We start from the raw sequence: 19,171 nt of genomic DNA, 5'->3' as shown, positions 1-19,171 counted from the left end.
CATCAATTTTCAATTTGAGCAATAGAACATGTATTCTATTGCTAGTTTGACCCATTCTAATACACTTTAATGTTAATGTTAGCAATGTCTGAAATCATCGTGGTGACTGAGCACTTTAATCCGTGGAGTCATCTCTATGTCATGACTAGGTGATGACACTGGAAACTGTGTGGAGTCAACCTGAGGCCATGAAGCTGACATTGAGAGTGAAGAGATATGACTATGACAGCATAATTATGTTTAAAAGAACAAAATGATAAACTGACATTCTATTAAACCCAGGCTAAAGATAAAGATAATGAGCTTTTTACCGGGACCTGTTTGTTGCCAGAGCCAAAGGGTAATTGATCACCTTACTTTCCTAACATGAATTTTAAGTGGCGAAATATATTTCCAGGCACACATACTCATCAACTTGGATGTAAGGCATGCAATCAAGATCAGCAACAACATAAAAGCATTTATTCCGTGGCAGATACACACTATGGCAATATGTGACAATGTTTAAAAAATAATAAATACATCTTGATTAACTTAGCTCTAAAACAAATGTATTGTACGCGTGTACTTACAATGCCATTCTGGACACTAAAGCCCAGCTGATACTTTAGATCTGGCCTCTTGATAAGGACAGTGGTGACAGGAGGGCAGCTGACGATGTTCAGTTTGACATGAACCTGGTTCTTCAAGCCCTTTAACACAGGTACACACACACACACACACACACACACACACACACACACACACACACACACACACACACACACACACACACACACACACACACACACACACACACACACACACACACACACACGTTTGTATTAATATACTTGTTTATGAATGCCATAAAAAAAAGGAAAAAAAATCAAAAGAAATCTCCCTAACCCTGCTGCCAAAAATAGCAGCTCTACAAGCTCAAAATGCGTCGTATCATGTTGCAACGGGTTGTGAGCTTGTAGATCGGCTTTTTTCATTGCACAACACTGTCCTGAACTCCAACCCTAACCCCTAAACCTAACCTCTAAATGCCCAACCTAAATATTGTCCTAATTGTTAATCTAACTCTTTCAAAAATCTTTAATAAAACAAGACACACACACGCAGAAAATACACAACGTCAAGACCTTTTCTTTAATTCATACTGCTGTTTTTTTCTGTATTTGTTTCTCCGTCAAGGGGAATTGTTAATATTCTAGTCATTAAATCTGTTTTGTATTTTCTCTCTATATCTCTCCTATACCTTGATGATTCCCTGACAGGTGGCGAGGGGCAGCCCCACTAGGCTTGTGTTGTTGATTGACATGATCTGGTCTCCGATGCTCAGTTTGCTAGAGCGTGCCGCAGGCCCGCCGTTCATCATGTTGGCTAAGATGACTGTGGGCAGAATGGATCCCCAGCCAGACTCTACAATCACCACGCCTAGAATCTCCCCTTTACCCTTCTCCAGCTGCAGCTGTAGAGGACAAGAGGACAGAGAGGGGGGGGGGGGCAGATTATTATCCCATTAAAACCGGGAACGCATCTGAGTAACCACTTTAACCATTATTTTACACTTTGGCTAATCAAAAATAGCAGATATGCAAGCTCATAGCGTGGCACCGAGTGAAGGCCCAGAGCTTGTAGATCTGCTATTTTTGAAAAATCGTGAAATTCTTGTGAAAAACTCTTTGAATGCATATATTTTTCAAACAACTTTTTTTGCTTCTGGGGGTCCCTGGAACAACATATTTTCAGAAATGGAAAAAAAACTGTATTCCAATGGATTCGATGTAGCTATGATTTAGTCACAAGCTCTTAATAACACTTTTCATTTGTTACATATTTATAAATCCCACAGACAGACTTAACCCCTTTCAACCTGGCATCCCTATTTTGGGCATGTCATTATAGGAAAAGTGGGTATTTAGGAAAATTGGTTATTTTCTTTTGTATTACATGATGAAAGTTCAACATAGGGCATTCATTTATGGAAAGAAAACATACAAATATTACACACGTAGAATCATGGAGATACAAGATTTGTGCCCGACATCGATGAAAGGCTCTGTCATGTAAAAGACTTTACCTCGCCAAGTCGCCGTATTTGTATGTAAGAAATCCCAGACAGAGACACATGCTGTACAATTGTGCTTGGAAATGATCAGAACAAAGAGAGTGAAAGAAGACAGAGAATGAGTGAGAGAGGAATGAGAGAGAAAGACTGGATTTCCTAATCAAAGAAACAGCGAGCTGGAAAGGAAGCAACTGCATGAAAGTAGCAGAACCTCAAAAAGGAAAGATGGGGGAATAGGAGGCCAGCTGGGTTGGCACCGTTCCTGGGGGAACTGTCTCAGAAGAGCAAAGAGACTGTGCTCATCTGTACTTTGAACACGCACTAATCTCAGACATTCCCAGTACAGGTTACCTAAGAAATACCCAGAGTTAATGCTTTGAGCACAGTGCACCATCTGCCTTTTCATCTGTTCATCCAGTTCACAGCTATTGTATGGTTATGGTACTGTAGCCAACTAAACTGGCACTACAATTACACAGTCAGTCACTCACTCCACTGTTAACTGAACTCAGTTAACACTCGAGATATTGTTGTGTACCTGATTTTGGATGCAGAAATAATTTATACAAAGTCTCTATTTCCCTCCCACATACACAGAGAAATAACACAATCACCACACAAGGCTGGAGTATAGTTTTCACGGCGTGGCTCTGTAGGAGGCTAGCCATCTGTAAGAGGGTCTGTGTGTTTATGTGTTTGGAGATCTGGGGTTTTATGTGTGTGGAGATCTGTGTGTTTAATGTGTTTGGAGATCTGTGTGTTTATGTGTTTGGAGCTCACAACGCATCGCGTTGTGAGGTTGTCGATCTGCTATTTTCAGTGAAAGCTTTCCCCACAATACCGAAGCTGGGGTTTAAGTGGTTAACTTATTTTATTCTGACTTATTTGTATTTGATCTTTTTTATCTTAACTATTTTGTAAGCTGTTGAGGAAAGCTTTGTTGTCTGCAATGTTGCCATGTAAGCTGTATTGTACGTGCATGTGACAAATAAACACCTTGAACACAATACACATGGCAAGGCATTAGATTCCACAACAAACCTCTTTGCAATTTTCAGAGTTGGAGAAGTGAATGAGGTCGTCATTGTACATCTCTTGGGTGTTGATTATGTCACTGTATTCTTTCTGGCTCAGGTCCTCAGGGTTGATGCCATTGGCTCTCAGGAACTCCTGGTAAGCAACGCTGAATGCCTGGCCAATGGACTGAGCAATGAGCTGGGCCTGGGAGCAATACAAGAAAAGGCACAAGATCCTCAGTGTACAGTTCATTTTCTTTATTAGATATTTCTTAGATATTTTTTGGGGCTTTTTCTGCCTTTATTGATAGGATAGTAGGCTGACAGGAAATGGGGGGAGAGATGGGGGGGATGACATACAACAAAGGTTGTCGGAATCGGAAGTCGCGACACGCTGTCAAACTGGATTACCAGCATATCTCTGCTGTCCAGCACGAACCTGCTAACTCCAAAACGCTCATTGTTCAGGAAACGAATAAACAAAATACAAGTTTTTCAGGAAATGAAGAAAACCTTATATTTTTAAAACAAAGCAATACTGCCTCATCAAAGTTGGTATAGTGACTTTATATATTGTCAGATACTTGCATGTGTCATTATATTATCAACACTTTACCCAAATCCAGCACAAGTGGAGTTAGTAGTTTCAGACGAGCAGAAATCAAGCTGAAATGGAGTTAGGTGTCCAAACAACAATAGCTCCACTCGCTGCTGAGAGAGAGGTTTCAAAAGGGTACAAATGCCCAAAAGCTAACAATGGATCTCCAAGCTCACAATGCATCACAACAACGTGTGAATTAATGCCCTGATGCTTCATGACACTTATTATATAGGCCTACAATAATAAACAGGACTTTAAATATTACAATAACTTCTGCAAAGAGGTAGTAGAACTAGCGCGACAGAAATGCTATGAACGCCTTTCTTCTTGTCACATTGCTCTCCTCATTAAACACTTCATAGATTTTAGAAATATAATGACTTGTTTTCATAACATTAGCGTCAGTGCTAAGTTTGATAAACAGGTACACTGCATAGTTTTAACTAATCTCTCAAGAACAGAAAACAGGAGAGGGCGCTGTTTTTCCTTTTCATTTGGCGATGGGTTCCCAGATTGATTTTAAACAGACTACAGGTTGTTTACGTGGTCCTCCTCCTCGCTCACTGCGCAGGGCGCTCTGCTCATGCTGTTAAAAGGCAGCACTGGAGAGGAGGGGGGGGGGGTTGTTTGTTATTGACGGACAGTTTGAGGATACAATGGAGTTGGGAGTTTTTGTCATAGGCGTTTTTTAATACTTTTCATTGGTTCAAATGTTTTGATTTTTTACACAGACGTAAAGGGTGTTCAATAGCGTTGATTTATGAAACAAAAAAATAATAATACGAAAATGGAGTTAGCTGGTTTGTCCTGGACCGCCAACGGACACATAGAGCGGACACCTGTACAGTTCATTCTTAAAGTGTACATTTTGTTTATTCTTTCAGAGTTCTATGAACACTGAGGATTGAAATCAGAAGTAGAAGAACGTTTGTAATAATGTGTGTTCAGTGTCAGATCTACTTTGGCCTCTCATTGAGAATGATGCACTCCTATAATGATATTATGAGAAAGAATTATACGGTATCACACAATAGCGGCAATGATTCACTGGTCAAATACGTCAGGATCAATACAAACAACAACATACAGTGATTTTCGTGCTCAAATGCTATTTGCTTTCATCTCCATTACAGACTGCTGCCATGAATTCTGCTCATACTGAAAAGATGATCCATAAACCTGATCGGAAATGTTTTTTTTACTCTCATCTGTCAGCTGTCATATATCAAAGTAGGTCAAGGCACTAAAATGTTCAAATTTTGCTGCGTGCTATGTTCCTATCAAGCTAGCATTAGAACATATGGAGTAGATGGTCACAGAACTCCCAGAACACCATACAAGACAATACAATACCTTGACCATACTGAAGTTATGAAATAATACATTTACTAGAATAGTTTCAGCCTGTACAGAAAAAAAAATCATCATGGGGACAATAAACAGCAGATGAAATGCCATGGCAATAAAAACAATCATATCATTCCTCTATATTATTCTCGGACATTGTCCCATTCTAAGCAACAGATCCATTCCACTAACAATGGTACAACATACTGTACATACTCCTCACACAGAGAACACACACATGTAAGCACCACATTAAACATAACAACAATAACAGCATAAATGGTATATAATAGAAAAAAATATATAGTTGTTCTTGTTGCAAGACTGACTATTATAATACTCACTGGCATTTAAAGCCTGGTAGCTAATTAGCGAGGGCATCATTAAGCAAGAACAACAAGGGAGCTAGCAGTCATACTGCCTGGCTGGCACAGTCTCCAAAATGCTGACCACACTATAAAACATTATTCTTCATTGTAAAGTCCTCTATGTTAATTTAACACGTAGAGCGTACAAATGGATAAATGAACACGGCAGATTTCACTGTGTTGTAGCCAAATGTTGCTGGGTCTGAAAAGAAGATAAATAATGTCTCCATGATCAAAACACCCAGCCAACGGCGGTCATTTTACAAGACGTAGGTTGGTGTCAGCCTCCTTTATGGTGCTTGGGACTGTATTCACACTTTCTCTAGTCCGTTTTGTTTTTGTCATTTCAATTCATCCTTCATGTTTGATGTATCTGCAACTGCTTTTAAACTTTGTTGTATCACACGATAGGAGAAAGTGTCTGCTTTGTTTTGTTTTATCATTGATGTGAATATTGATGTGAAAATGAAATTGTACTGTGCAAATGAGGGCAACCTCTATGTCTTTCGAGACTAAATAAAGGTTTGAATGATGTGCAAATAACAGCCCATTCATTCTACTATCTAAAATTGTCTATTATCTAGTATGAAAGTGTTGATGAGCTAGGAGTTACTCGCTGACCTATTTTAAACTTTGTCTAAAATTGTCTATCTACAAGCTCACAACGCATCGCATAGAATTTTTTGGTCTTATACTTTGGTACTGTGAGTATATTTTGTTGCCAATACTTTTATACTGTTACAGAGTACTTCCACCGTTGCATCCAAAATAAAGTGCAGGTGTTGGGCCGACAGATATGAGCCTGCTGTGCACTGCAAAACTCTTGCACAGATTTATTACCACACGGCGGTGAGGATTGGAGCCTCCAGGCTCTTCTTCAGATAAACCTATCACATAACCTCTCACCCACTACCAATCCTCTAACGCAGGGTAGAGTAATAGTAAAAAGATATAGCACACAGTATTTTGGAATTCAACTTGCCTCTAGTCTAAAGGCATCCAGTACATTTCAAAACCATAGTTAGAATCAATCAGACTTACATCCTCGGACTCAAAGACGTGGCAGATCATCTTGTATTGCTTCTTGGCCTCGGGTGCTCCGGGCGTGGTTTCGATACAGTCCTGGGAGGCTGTGCGTGGCATTCGGCGTCTCGCCATCAGAACCACGATGTTCCCAATGTCAGCAATGTAGGATATAGTACGGAGCGCATTGTCCATCATTGTCTCCTGCGGGCACAGCAAACAAAATCACATGCTATAATTATTACTTATTATTAAAGCAATGTAGGGATATCTGTAAAATCTCTGTTGTGCATTGATGCTTAAAATAAAACAAAATGCAATACACTCCATCAAATGAGCAGTATTAATAACAGTGTGTGCTCCATTGGCAAATAGCGGTTTATGAAGCAAAAAAAAGTGGACATACAAGGTTTCCACCAGACAGTGACGATATTACAGTATCCTTTACTGGCTCTCACCTGTGAGTCTGCATTGAGAACTTTGATCCTCTGGGTGGAGATGAACAGGTCGACCTCGGTCAGGGTCTGAGTGTCTCCCTCCGAGTTCTGCAAGAAAACAAACACAAACAGCAAAACCGCACGGCGGGTTAGTGAGCTCCGGCTGCACCAAGCAACCCTGTTCTGCTATTAAAGGGCAAGACCACTTTGGTAGAGGTTTGGGTTGTGTAGTTACCTTGCCATGATGCAACTCCAAAGGTGGACCAGAAATAAAAAATAACTGCTCGATTGATTAGAAATTCATAATTCAAAATATGCTCCTCATTGGCTTACATTGTACGCTGAAACAGCTCAAAGTCACTCTTTTAGCACATAAACGAACACAAAAAAAGTTGATTCAGACAATATACATCACCAAACCCAGTACTGCTTTATTTTATTTTATAAAAATGTTAACTTCCTGTTGATTTTACTATTTGAAGATCCGGATCCAGATCGGTGGATCCAGTTCGGGTTTTTTCTTCCTAATACAAATGGCAAAATCAACAGGAAGTTAACATTTTTATTAAATCAGGGTCAGTTCGTTTACGTGCTAAAAGAGTGACTTTGAGAGCTGTTTCAGTGCACAATTTAAGTCAATGAGGAGCATTTTTTTAATTATAAATTTCTAATCACTGGAGCAATTATTTTTTATTTCTTGTCCACCTTTGGACTTACATCATGGCAAGGTAACAACACAACCCAAACCTCTACCAAAGTGGTCTTACCCTTTAATGATAAAGCAAACATGTCTGTACTGGAGATGGTCAAATTATACCATAAATCAGTGGTTCTCAAAGTGGGTTGTGAGATCGTAGATCTGCCATTTAAAAAAAAACAAATCTTGAAAAAATATATATTTGAAACTGTTTAACAACACAAATCTTGCATGGGGGTACAAAATATTTTCCGATATACATATTAATTTGGGGGTCCTTGACAAGAATAAAAGGTTTGAGAACCACTGATTTAAATATACTTCTGGAATCAAATGTGGACGATATCAAAGCCTGCATGCATGGTGTTGGGCTCAGTTAACCCCTTAAGCCTGGTTTACACTTTGCCGTAATCCAGTGTCGCATGGTGACAATAACCAATCTCACAATGTAGGATGGGAGTTTGTAGATCTGGTATTTTCACAGCAAAATGAAAGGCTCCTATTTTCAATATCATCTCGATATATGAACAGGGCGCCACTTCTCCATTCAACATCAATGGATGTGGGCGGCCGCCATGTCGCCCTATTACTTCGAATGGTGTGCTTGTTCTTGATTGATATTTTTTTTAATATTTCTGGAAATAAATGAAAATGAAGGAAAATGTCTAAATGTTAATACAGCAATGATTTTGATAAAAAAAAAGGAAATGTACTTTGTAATTTGTACCATTGAATACTCTAGTACTCCAGTACTTTGACTGTACTTTTGAGTACAATTTTGACAAGAGCAACTTTCACTAGTTGAGTAATATTTGACCAGGAGGAGTATCACAAAATGATAGTCCTGAAAGTACAGTGGTTGTGTACTTTGCCCACCACTGGTAGGGTCAGTGTGGGGGTGAGGCAAAATATGCAGGAAAGAAAAGCCGACAGTTGTTGTGCGGGCGGGAGTGCTGGTACACATCAGTTGGCATGGCGTGGCATGTGGGTGGTGTACTGGCACTGCTACAGGAAACAGCTTAGCACTAAGCCCTTACCAGCTGCCTTGTTAACGCATTCAGCATCAACAACCCAGAACAGCTCTGCACATTCCCTTCTAATTGCTGTGCTCTGCAGTGCAGCCTAATGAAATTATGTTTGATTTTGCTTAATTAACAAATGCACAAAGCATTTAAAATTAGCTGCATGACTATGAATATTTTACATAAACATATTGTAAAGCAGCATTACTTCATATTTGGTAATTTTTCTGAAAATGTGGCTGTTAACATTTATCTTAATATTAACTTCTTAATTTACTTTCCCCCCACTCTATGGCTATGAGCCTCATGTGACTAATAGCATCTTTTGTCCTGCTATGTCAACTACGATTTTACTGTCCTCCACAAATGCAGCATATGGGCATTGGACAATCAATTAGCTCTCATGGAGGAATAGGATAGGATGAATGTCACTAACCACATGGACCCTAACGTCCCCATTCTGGGCGGCTCATAATAGGCAAACATTCGGCGAAAACAGCCGATCTACGAGCTTGATCGGCTATTTTCGGCAAAGGGATTTTGTGTAGAGAGAAAATGGAGGGATCCAAGTACTGTACAGAGAGGCCTGGGGGAATCCAGTCAATTAAGTACATAGGGTTTAAGTGGTTAAGCTGTCCTTGATAACTTCAAGGTCAAAGCGACTTCAAGAACAAGCTGGTGTTCTCTGTAGACAGTCTTCCTCCCCATCTCGGCCCCAAGAAAGTGGTACGTTTTAATAAGAGAGAGAGTGAGAAAATTAGGCTAAATTATACCTAATTCCATCATAGGACGGTGGAGGTGACACATTGGGAGCTTGTAGATCAGCTTTTTTCAGCAAACGACCCATTTGTACAACTTATTATAAAATCAGTGCTTAACAGGAACAGGCTTTAAAGCGGCGCTGTTTACCAAAGGGTTTCCGATGACTACGATAACAATTACCTGTACAACGGTTGCAAATAATTAAAGTTGATAAAACCCCATCTGATTTCAAATGAGCCTCATGGCTAATGTACAAACTTCATTGTACGACAGTAGCTGTCACTATTTGTGTCAATGTGACAAATGTGAGTGAGAAAGACAGGGCAGGAAAATCACGCACACACACACACACACACACACACACACACACACACACACACACACACACACACACACACACACACACACACACACACACACACACACACACACACACACACACACACACACACACACACACACACACACGCATACGCACAAATGGAAGGCAAACAGAAAGATGAGGGAGGATTAATGCCTGTATTATACTTGGTTGGGCAACAGAAACAGCAGATCTACAAGCTCCCAACGCATTGCAGCGCAAAAGAGAGATCGGCTATTTTCGGTGCGAGACACCAGCATGCAGCTAAGTATAAATCACCCTTAAAGGTGGTCATTGGTTTTCTTTTGTCTTTTTCTTTTACACACCGCCTTTTTCTTGATTTTGGCAGCCTTCTGTACCCTCTGGCAGGCAGGCAGGCAGGCAGGCAGGCAGGCAGATGTTTGGACAGGACATGGTCGTCACACACAGGAGCACCAAAACAACCCCAGAAGGAATAGGAGGAAGAAATAAGGAAGGTAAAGGAAATAAAGGAAAATACCCCCAAACTAAACCGAACAGCAGGTGTGCTATCGCTTTACTTCAGAAAGTATGCTAAATCAACAAAAAGGTATGTGGGTATAGGGGTGTGTGTGTGTGTGTGTGTGTGTGTGCGTGTGTGTGTGTGCGTGTGCGTGTGCGTGTGTGTGTGTGTGTGTGTGTGAGAACTAGACATTGAGGAGCATTTTCCTGGACCTCCCAAGAAAAATGGTTGTTTGATACTGCAGTCGTGCACCCAAAATAGCCGATATACAAGCTCACATGTTGTGAGCGCGCACGCACGTAAAACTGCGTCTGTGTATGCATGCATGCATGTTTGCAAGGGTTTGCGGTAGCACAGCTGTGTTGGCAGTGGGAGACAAATCAAAACAGCAATTACAGAAGGTAATAATTGCTCTTTTTCCTTCAAACACAACATATTGAAAAGCATGCAGAGATGAGCTGACATTGTCCCAACATGTGAATAAGGAAGGGAAACGAGGAATGGAGGGTGTTTATTTCTATCTATTACAGATCAAGGACAGTTTTTAACCTTTTTTTACCTGAACAATGTTTTCATCAACAGCACCAGCAAAAAGAGCACACGTACAAAGGCTCCCTATTCCAAAAGGCTTTCTAACCACCGACGCCATCCCAATGAATGCTTCCATGGTGCACTTATACGACTCTTACATTCACCAGAAAGATGAGAAGAGAGGGAGTTCCACTGCGCATCAAACAGTTAACGGCAGGTCAGAGGCATCACAGGAGCAGGACACATCAACAGACAAAAGGAGCGAAGCACTGGAGCATCACTGACAATTTTGTATTTATTTTTTTGTAATTAGTTATTTATGAGGTGCTAAATAGCAATGGCTGATGTTTCGATGCCAAGTGCATCTTCATCAAGGTCATGACTTTGATGAAGAGTTTGTCCCTACAATCAAGGGAGAGAACAGAGACTATAGAGGACATCTATTGAAGTGACATCTATGTGGGGATCACATTACTACCATCTAGGTTTAGGGCAGAGGGAACAGCCTCTTTGTTGCCCGGCATCGCCAGTCAGCGTTTACCCACCCAGACCCAATGACCATGACCTTCATCTCTGAGGTGCATCTCTGAGTACTCACATTCTTTACTTAAGTACAAGTATCAATACTGCAATGTAGAAATACTCTGTTACAAGTAGAAGTCCCATATTAAAAATGTACTTGAGTAAAAGTACAAAAGTATTGGCAACAAAATGTACTTAAAGTATTATGCGTCGCATCACGACGCATTGTGAGCTTGTACATCGGCTACGTTCAAATGGCTGAAATGTGTATAGGGCTGAAGTGGTTAATGTATGTGTTGTAATAGTAATCAAAATCTACAAAATAACTAGTAACTAAAGTTTTCAAATAATTGTAGTGGAGTAAAAGTACAATATTTGTCTCTGAGATGTAGTGGAGTAGAAGTAAAAGTATAGAAAATTGGAAATACTCCAGTTAAGTAAAAGTACCTCAAAAGTGTACGTAAGTACAGTACTTGAGTAAATGTACGTAGTTAATTTCCACCACTGCTGAGGTGTCAGGTTGAACATTTTCTTGAACGAGTGTATTGACCTGCAGCTACAGGGAGATAACAGAGGGTGTCCCCCTAGGACGTTAATCTCCTATAGGGTTTTTCATTTTGTAACATTTCCTCCTGCTCATCTACTTGGCTCTCAAGTGAGGCAGACATCCGAGCCTTTCAACAACTTCCTACGGTGCTGCTGCAGAGAAGCCATGGAGATAGGAGGAAAAAAGCGAGTGGGCGATGAAGCTGCATAAATATTACATCAAATGCTGCAAGCATCGTGCCAAAACAGATCTGCATAAATAAACTATACAGGGCTGCTACATTATACCTGTGTTCCTGTTTCAGGCAATTCAACACTGAAGGCAGTGCCTAGATCATTGTGTTTTCTTTTTTTAGATTCATTTTTGGCATTTATATGTTTCATTTCAGATGAGAGAGTGTGCAGAGACAGGAAACCAAGAGCAGAGAGAGAGGTGAGACATTCGAGACAAGACGGGAATCTGATTCAAACTCGGGTCCTCGTGCTCACAAGGAGCATATGGTCTGTGCACTAACTGGCTGTGCCACCAGGCACCCCAGTGCCAAGGACATTCTAACGTAGTTTCATCTGTGGCACATGGAGTGCGACTAAGCACATCAAGGCATTGTACGCCAAGAGTGCATGAATTTGAGCCTGTCAATAATACAGATGGAAAACTTGCGACGTCTCCATCTCAGAGCAACATTTGCATTTATCTCCATGGGCAGAGGAGCAGAGACAGAATGAGCTAAATATTCCTCTGAACCAACCAAAAGAATTTGAGCTGTTGCCAGGGATCCTTGCAAGGCCTTTTGTAAAGGGAAACAGAGAGAGAGAGAGAGAGAGAGAGAGAGAGAGAGAGAGAGAGAGAAAGAGAGAGAGAGAGAGAGAGAGAGAGAGAGAGAGAGAGAGAGAGAGAGAGAGAGAGAGAGAAATTGAGACGGAATGAAAGAGAATCAGATTGGAGAGCTGGTGTATGGTGCTGGTGTATGGTGCCAGAAGTGGTGTAATGTAATCACATGCATTTACTCAAGTACTGTACTTAAATACAATTTTGAAGTACTATCACTTGAATCGACTTCTACTCCACTACATCTCAGAGGCAAATCGTGTACTTTTTTTCTCCTCTATAAGTATTTGAAAACTTGAAGGGTAATACACGCTTAAAATGATTGCAATATAATTGTCTGATGAGAGTGTAGATCACACCAGAAAAACGTTATCAATTTAATGTTAATATTCCAGATAACACGCTGCGTCTTGAGCTTGCAGATCTGCTACTTTTGATACTTTTGTGTGACACTGTAGTATCATCAAGAAGGGCATTAATTTACGGAAAACAAAAAACAAAAAGTTAGAATATGGAGATAATAAGGTTTCTGCTCGACAGAAACAATGAGTACTTCTTCCACCACTGGGTGCCTGCCAGCCAACATCCTCATCCTGGGTCAGGGTACTTTCAGACATGCAGGTGGGCTAAAGGTTAATGACTGGCATCAGGCCAGCATTAAGTGTCAGCTTCAGTCTTGAGGTTGCTGAGGCAGATAGCTGGACAGAGGTCTGTGCCACAGAGCGCCCTGTTCTAATTCATCTACTGAGCTGAACCACACACTCTCTGCCTGGCTCTCTATCACTTTATCTGTCTCCCTCTCTCCGCTTCTCTAGCTCAGTAATTGCTGACCGAGCCCACAGAGTTACAGCCCTGAGACACGCACTCACGCACTCACGCACACACGCAGCCACACACACTCTCTCTCTCACACACACACACACACACACACACACACACACACACACACACACACACACACACACACACACACACACACACACACACCACTTCCATCTCACCAATGACAAGCCTCATTACCGTGTGGTCTTTTGAAAAGTAGAATCTTGTCGGGCGTCGCAGTACCGCATCAGGTCATATAATATTAACACAAGCGTGTTTGTGTTGTGTTTACATAACAGGATGGGGAAAGGGTCTACATTTGTACTGTGTGTTGATGATACAAAACATACCCATCATATCGTAATTGAAAAGAATGGAAATACGTAATTGTATGGAAATACATATTTGCATAATACATTTTGCATAATAACTGGCAATATTTTTTGTGATCACATAAGATGAGCAGGCGGATGCACACTACTGGGTGTATCAGTGGGACAGTTTCAGAACCTGTATTTTTCTGGATAGAGGTACATTTTGGAAGGCTTTTTGCAACAGCCCAACCTCTTCACCAACAGTGATGAGTTAATCAGCCCAACTAATGAAAACATATTCGTAGTGAGGTGCGCTAGGCCAGTGGTTCTCAAACCTTTTTGTGTCAAGAACCCCCATCTGAAAATATTTTGGGCCACGGGCCCCCCAGAAGAGAAGATTTATGTTATTACAAAAATGTCCAAACATTTTTTTTTTTTTTTTTTTTTTTTAAGATATTTTTTGGGGCTTTTCTGCCTTTATTTTTTGAGAGGAAAGTAGGCTGACAGGAAATTGGGAGAGAGATGGGGGGGATGACACACAGCAAAGGCCGTCGGGAACGGGAGTCAAACCCGCGACATGCTGTAAGACTGGATTACCAGACATGTGGTATGCGCCTGGACCGCTAGGCCAGCGGACGCCCCATGTCCAAACATTTTTAATATTTTTCATAATTAAAAAAAAATAGCAGCTGTACAAGGTCAGAGTGCGGCACAAAGTGATGCGCTGTGAGCTTGTAGATCGGCTATTTTCAAAAATAAGTGGTTGAAGTGATTGTGATGCTGTATAAACTAATTTAGCTGGGGACCCCCTGGAACCCCCCTAAAGACCCCTGGGGGTCCCCGGACCACCTAGTGCAGAGAACCACTGCACTAGGCTACTGTTTCTCAAACAGTGGTCCACAGACCACTAGTGGTCCATGGCATATTTATAAGTGGTCCATGGGAAAATGTTTTAAAATGTTGAACTAATAGGCATGGTGCGGGGAAAAAGTTTGAAAAGAAATACCGTAATGACTGTTAAAGACTTGAAATACTTTGTTTTGCGTGCAGTGTCACACACCAAAAATAGCAGATCCACAATACAAGCTCTGTTGTGAGCTTGTAGATCTGCTATTTTCGGTGCACAACGCCGGCACGTAACATAAGTATGAATCTGGCTTTAAGATTATTAATGTGAAAAATTAACATACAGTATTTGTTACAAAATAGAAATGAATGTGATATGCCTTCTATACTAAACATGTAGACTATATTGTTGCAGTCCTTGAGGATTGTTAATCTCAGTGGAAAGCATGTATTCCATGCACTTTTCTCTGATGTCAAAATAAACAAAATCAATCAATCTCTCTCTCACATTGATTGGATGGCATCTCCTGGGGTGTAAACAAACACGCCATGATGTAAGCAGCTCCGAATCCTCTAGAAAGTAACCCTTGACTCAGTCTGAGGGGGATACAGCTCCAAAGCTTCTCCACAACTAGATCTACTTCTAATCATCTAATCCCTCAAAAGGAAAAAAGAAAAGCAATAACTAACCGCAGAATGGCATGACGGCAGACATGTTGATTGGATAGCTAGAGATCAGAGGAACATTGACTAATAGCTATCCCCAGGCAGAAGAAATACAGCATTGTGTGTGAGTGTATGTGTGTGTGTGTGTGTGTGTGTGTGTGTGTGTGTGTGTGTGTGTGTGTGTGTGTGTGTGTGTGTGTGTGTGTGTGTGTGTGTGTGTGTGTGTGTGTGTGTGTGTGTGTGTGTGTGTGTGTGTGTTCATGCATGTGACGTGCGACGTGCGACGTGCGACGTGCGTGCCTGTGTGTGTGTGTGTGTGTGTGTGTGTGTGTGTACCTTGACCCTGCTGACAGCCTCCTGTGCTTGCATCATTCGTATATTCTTGGAGGGATTCCTCTCAGACAGCAGCTGAGTGGAGCCCAGATAGTTAGCAGCGAAGATGATCCCATCAATCAGGTCCTCTGGCTCACAGGGTCCTGGGACTGCGCCAGACACAGAGAGAGAGGGAGAGAGAGAGAGAGAGAGAGAGAGAGAGAGAGAGAGAGAGGGGGAGAGAGAGCGTGGAAGGGAGGATGGCGGTCAATGGGGCAGAGGGACAGATGGAAGTTCAATGGAATTGGTGTGGGGCTGAAGGCGTATTGCAATCACAAGCAGAGACGTTGCTTTGTGGAGGTCGGAATGGGGTGAGGCATGCCTCTAGTTGTATATTAGCCAAGACATTGGCATCACATTGAGGAGGGATTGAGCTGTGCATTGGCCAGCAGTGTGTAGGAACCATGAACTGGTGGAGCGGCAGGGCTGGCAGTAGTGTGGACTGCAAGGTTATTATTATAGTTTTACAATTTTCATAAGATTTTATCTTTATTTCATTTTGACTTTATGTTTTTCGATATCAGTTTAGCTTTAGCTATGTTTTTATTTCAGTTTTCTTTATTGGTTTTGGTGATACTCATGGTTTTGTTCATTATAATAGGGCTTAGTCAGGGGCAAGATTCATCAAGGTCAGAAAAATAGCTTGTAGATCTGCTATTTCTGAAGAGTTTGACAAAGACTAAAATTAAGGACATTTTCTATGGTTTGTTTTAGTTAGTTTTGTAAATACACAATACTGTTTCAGTTAGTTATCTTTTTTTTGGGAAGCCCAATTTTTATTTTCTATCTCAGTTATGTCAAATGTTTTTCAATTCTAGTTTTCGTTATTTCGTTAGTTAACTATAATAACCCTGTCTGACAGTATTGGACTGGAATTGATCAGCTTCTGCAAATATGTAGATGTGGACTGTAAGAGACCCACTCATGATCTGAGAAACAGAGAGGCTCCTTTCATAGCATGTCATCATGTTTACAACTGCCCAGAGGCTAGCTCTGAGGCAGAGATGATGCTTCAGAACAACGATACCAAGCCTCTAATGAGTCACACTGAAAGCAACAGAAGTCCTCAGAATCAATAAGGCTAATTGCCTTTACAAACTCATGACTGAATCACCAAGCAACCTTCTGGCAAAGAGACATAATAATAATAATAATAATAATAATTATTATTATAATGCGCTAATGGGATGGGAAACTTACCATCAACAAAGCTGGGGAACGATGCAGCTTTCTTTGTTGGCTGGAAAACAAAAGCAGCATGTTGACAAATGAACATCAGATATACTTGCAGTAGAATAAGCATCTATGTATCTTGGGCTATTATCTCTAACAACAGACGAACTAAAGTAAATATCTGGTCAGTGGTACAACTTGTGCCATGTCTAATGTTTATTACATTGCCCACAATGGCGGGGTATTGTAATCAGTTGTGTCTGTGTACGTGTTTGTAGACATAATTACTTTTAGTAGAGTAATAATAATCAGCAGGCTGCCAAGAAAAGTATTAACTTTTGGCTCGGAAATGTGAACAGTCACATCCACAATTGAGGTCAGACATAGAAAAAGAGATGTTGGTGCTAACAGGGTTTTGTGCCCCCGGGTGTGTTTCATTTTCTGTTTGTGAAATGCCATCAATAGCCATATGTGCTTTTTAGATCTGCTGTGCAGCTAGCCTTGGATCAGCTAGCCTTGGATCTGTGCCATTGAGCTACATATATTATATCAATATGTGCCGCAGCAGGTATAACGGGTAACATCCGTAGCTTTAGGGTAAGCACATTATATATGAATATGTACAGGGGGAATGTACGGGCCATAACCCATTAAGACCGGGAACACATCTGTGTTGTTTTAGATTTCTTTGGCTATTCAAAAATAGCAGATATACAAGCTCATAGCGTGAGTGCCACTATGAGCTTGAAGTGCCGCTATGAGCTTGAAGATCTGCTATCTTTGAAAAATCGTGAACATTTGTGCAAATCTTTGAACATAGGCCTATATATTTTTAACGCAAACATTTGTAACTCAAATCTTTGCTTGCCTTGGAACTAGATATTTTTAGATATTTCTTATTTCTTTATTTTAAATATTTTTTTCAAAAAACAGTTAGGATTTAGAAAACATTTTTAGAATCGGCCTCAGGTCTTCAATGAGTTAAACACAGAACTCCAAACACTATTTGGGGAAAGCCACCAAGACTAAAGACCAAGATAAAAATAAATCTATGACCGTCTTGATCCAAGGCTATACTGTGCAGCTACACAGGCAGAGAGTGCAGAACGGGCGTGGCATCGGACCATGAGATGTAATCTTGCATGGTCTATGGGAAATGGAGTTGGAGACGGGTTGGATGGTCCAAAATAGAAAACACCTGACATCCTGAAACGAAAAATCACCAAAATGCCATCCCTGCAGAACACTCTACCATGAATAAATGGGGAAATGGGAAAAAGGAGGCTGTCAGGTGAGGCTGTAGAGAATGCAGTGAAGCCCAGAGAAAGATGGGGCTGGGTAGGAGCTACTGAGATATAACACTCCACAGTCTGCAGCCTTCTATATTATTGGATCTTCCAACCTGCACATCGTTGCTGTCAGGCAGAAACCTTGTATCTCCACATTTCCACAACTTTGTCATGTTTTTGAGAAAATAAATGCCCTACCTCATCATACATACAAAAGCAGCAACATTTCAGCGATGCGACATAGCTTTGCTATTTTAGAATTTTCTTTAAGTGAAAGTTAAGTCTTTCTGTGGGTTTTATAAATATTGAACCAATGAAAAGTATTAGCAAGAGCTTGTGACTAAATAATAACCACATTGTATCTATTGGAACACAGGTTCTTTTTTCCACTTCCTGAAAAAGAACCGCTTTGGACATATGAGGTTTCCACACAACAGTACCTCCAACACAGGCCCCAGTTTATTGTAGCCATGAGCGTGTGTGTGTGTGTGTGTGTGTGTGTGTGTGTGTGTGTGTGTGTGTGTGTGTGTGTGTGTGTGTGTGTGTGTGTGTGTGTGTGTGTGGGTGTGTGTGTGTGTGTGGGGGTGTGGGAGGGGGGCGATCAATGTACAGGACACATCTATGGCAGACATCTGTGAAAAATGACTCTCATAAAACTGCACGCTTCGAACGCTTTTCAATTACAAGCACACTATCACGCCGTACACCTAGGTTATGGGATGGGGGATGTAATTACACAATTATTCCTTTACCCGGATGGGATGTTCACATAACTGCACGCACTCACACAAACGAACAGACAAACACACACACACACACACACACACACACACACACACACACACACACACACACACACACACACACACACACACACACACACACACACACACACACACAATCATTTGTTTGATCTATCTTGACATGAAAGGTAACGGCGCTAATTTGCACGTCGTAAGGTTAATGAAGAAACATGGTATCATAACATCCAGCATCATCTTACCTCTGGAACATTGTTGTTCTCCAGGGGGACGTTGAGGTCGGAGCGCTGCTGTTTCCTAGGCTGCTCTGCACCGTTGTTCACCTGGGT

The 19,171-nt window shown here is 41.1% G+C and overlaps 1 protein-coding gene across 1 annotated transcript in view; it reads right to left on the bottom strand.

Annotated features, from left to right (window-relative positions):
* The window catches only part of apba2b (amyloid beta (A4) precursor protein-binding, family A, member 2b), a 76,713-nt gene that overhangs the window by 2,442 nt on the left and 55,100 nt on the right, over positions 1 to 19,171 (bottom strand). Inside the window, exons 5-12 of the mRNA XM_084054494.1 lie at positions 19,085 to 19,165; positions 16,820 to 16,859; positions 15,584 to 15,729; positions 6,870 to 6,956; positions 6,430 to 6,615; positions 3,098 to 3,277; positions 1,244 to 1,456; positions 573 to 692 (exon numbers count right to left, since the gene is read on the bottom strand). Coding sequence (XP_083910620.1) covers positions 573 to 692; positions 1,244 to 1,456; positions 3,098 to 3,277; positions 6,430 to 6,615; positions 6,870 to 6,956; positions 15,584 to 15,729; positions 16,820 to 16,859; positions 19,085 to 19,165 — 1,053 coding nt within the window. The remainder of the gene's footprint in view (positions 1 to 572; positions 693 to 1,243; positions 1,457 to 3,097; positions 3,278 to 6,429; positions 6,616 to 6,869; positions 6,957 to 15,583; positions 15,730 to 16,819; positions 16,860 to 19,084; positions 19,166 to 19,171) is intronic.

Source organism: Gymnoscopelus microlampas (assembly GCF_963454915.1).
Source record: "Gymnoscopelus microlampas genome assembly, chromosome: 1".
Lineage (NCBI taxonomy): Eukaryota > Metazoa > Chordata > Actinopteri > Myctophiformes > Myctophidae > Gymnoscopelus > Gymnoscopelus microlampas.
The sequence above is the reverse complement of the archived record's forward strand: the minus strand, read 5'-3'. Positions and strand labels throughout refer to the sequence as shown.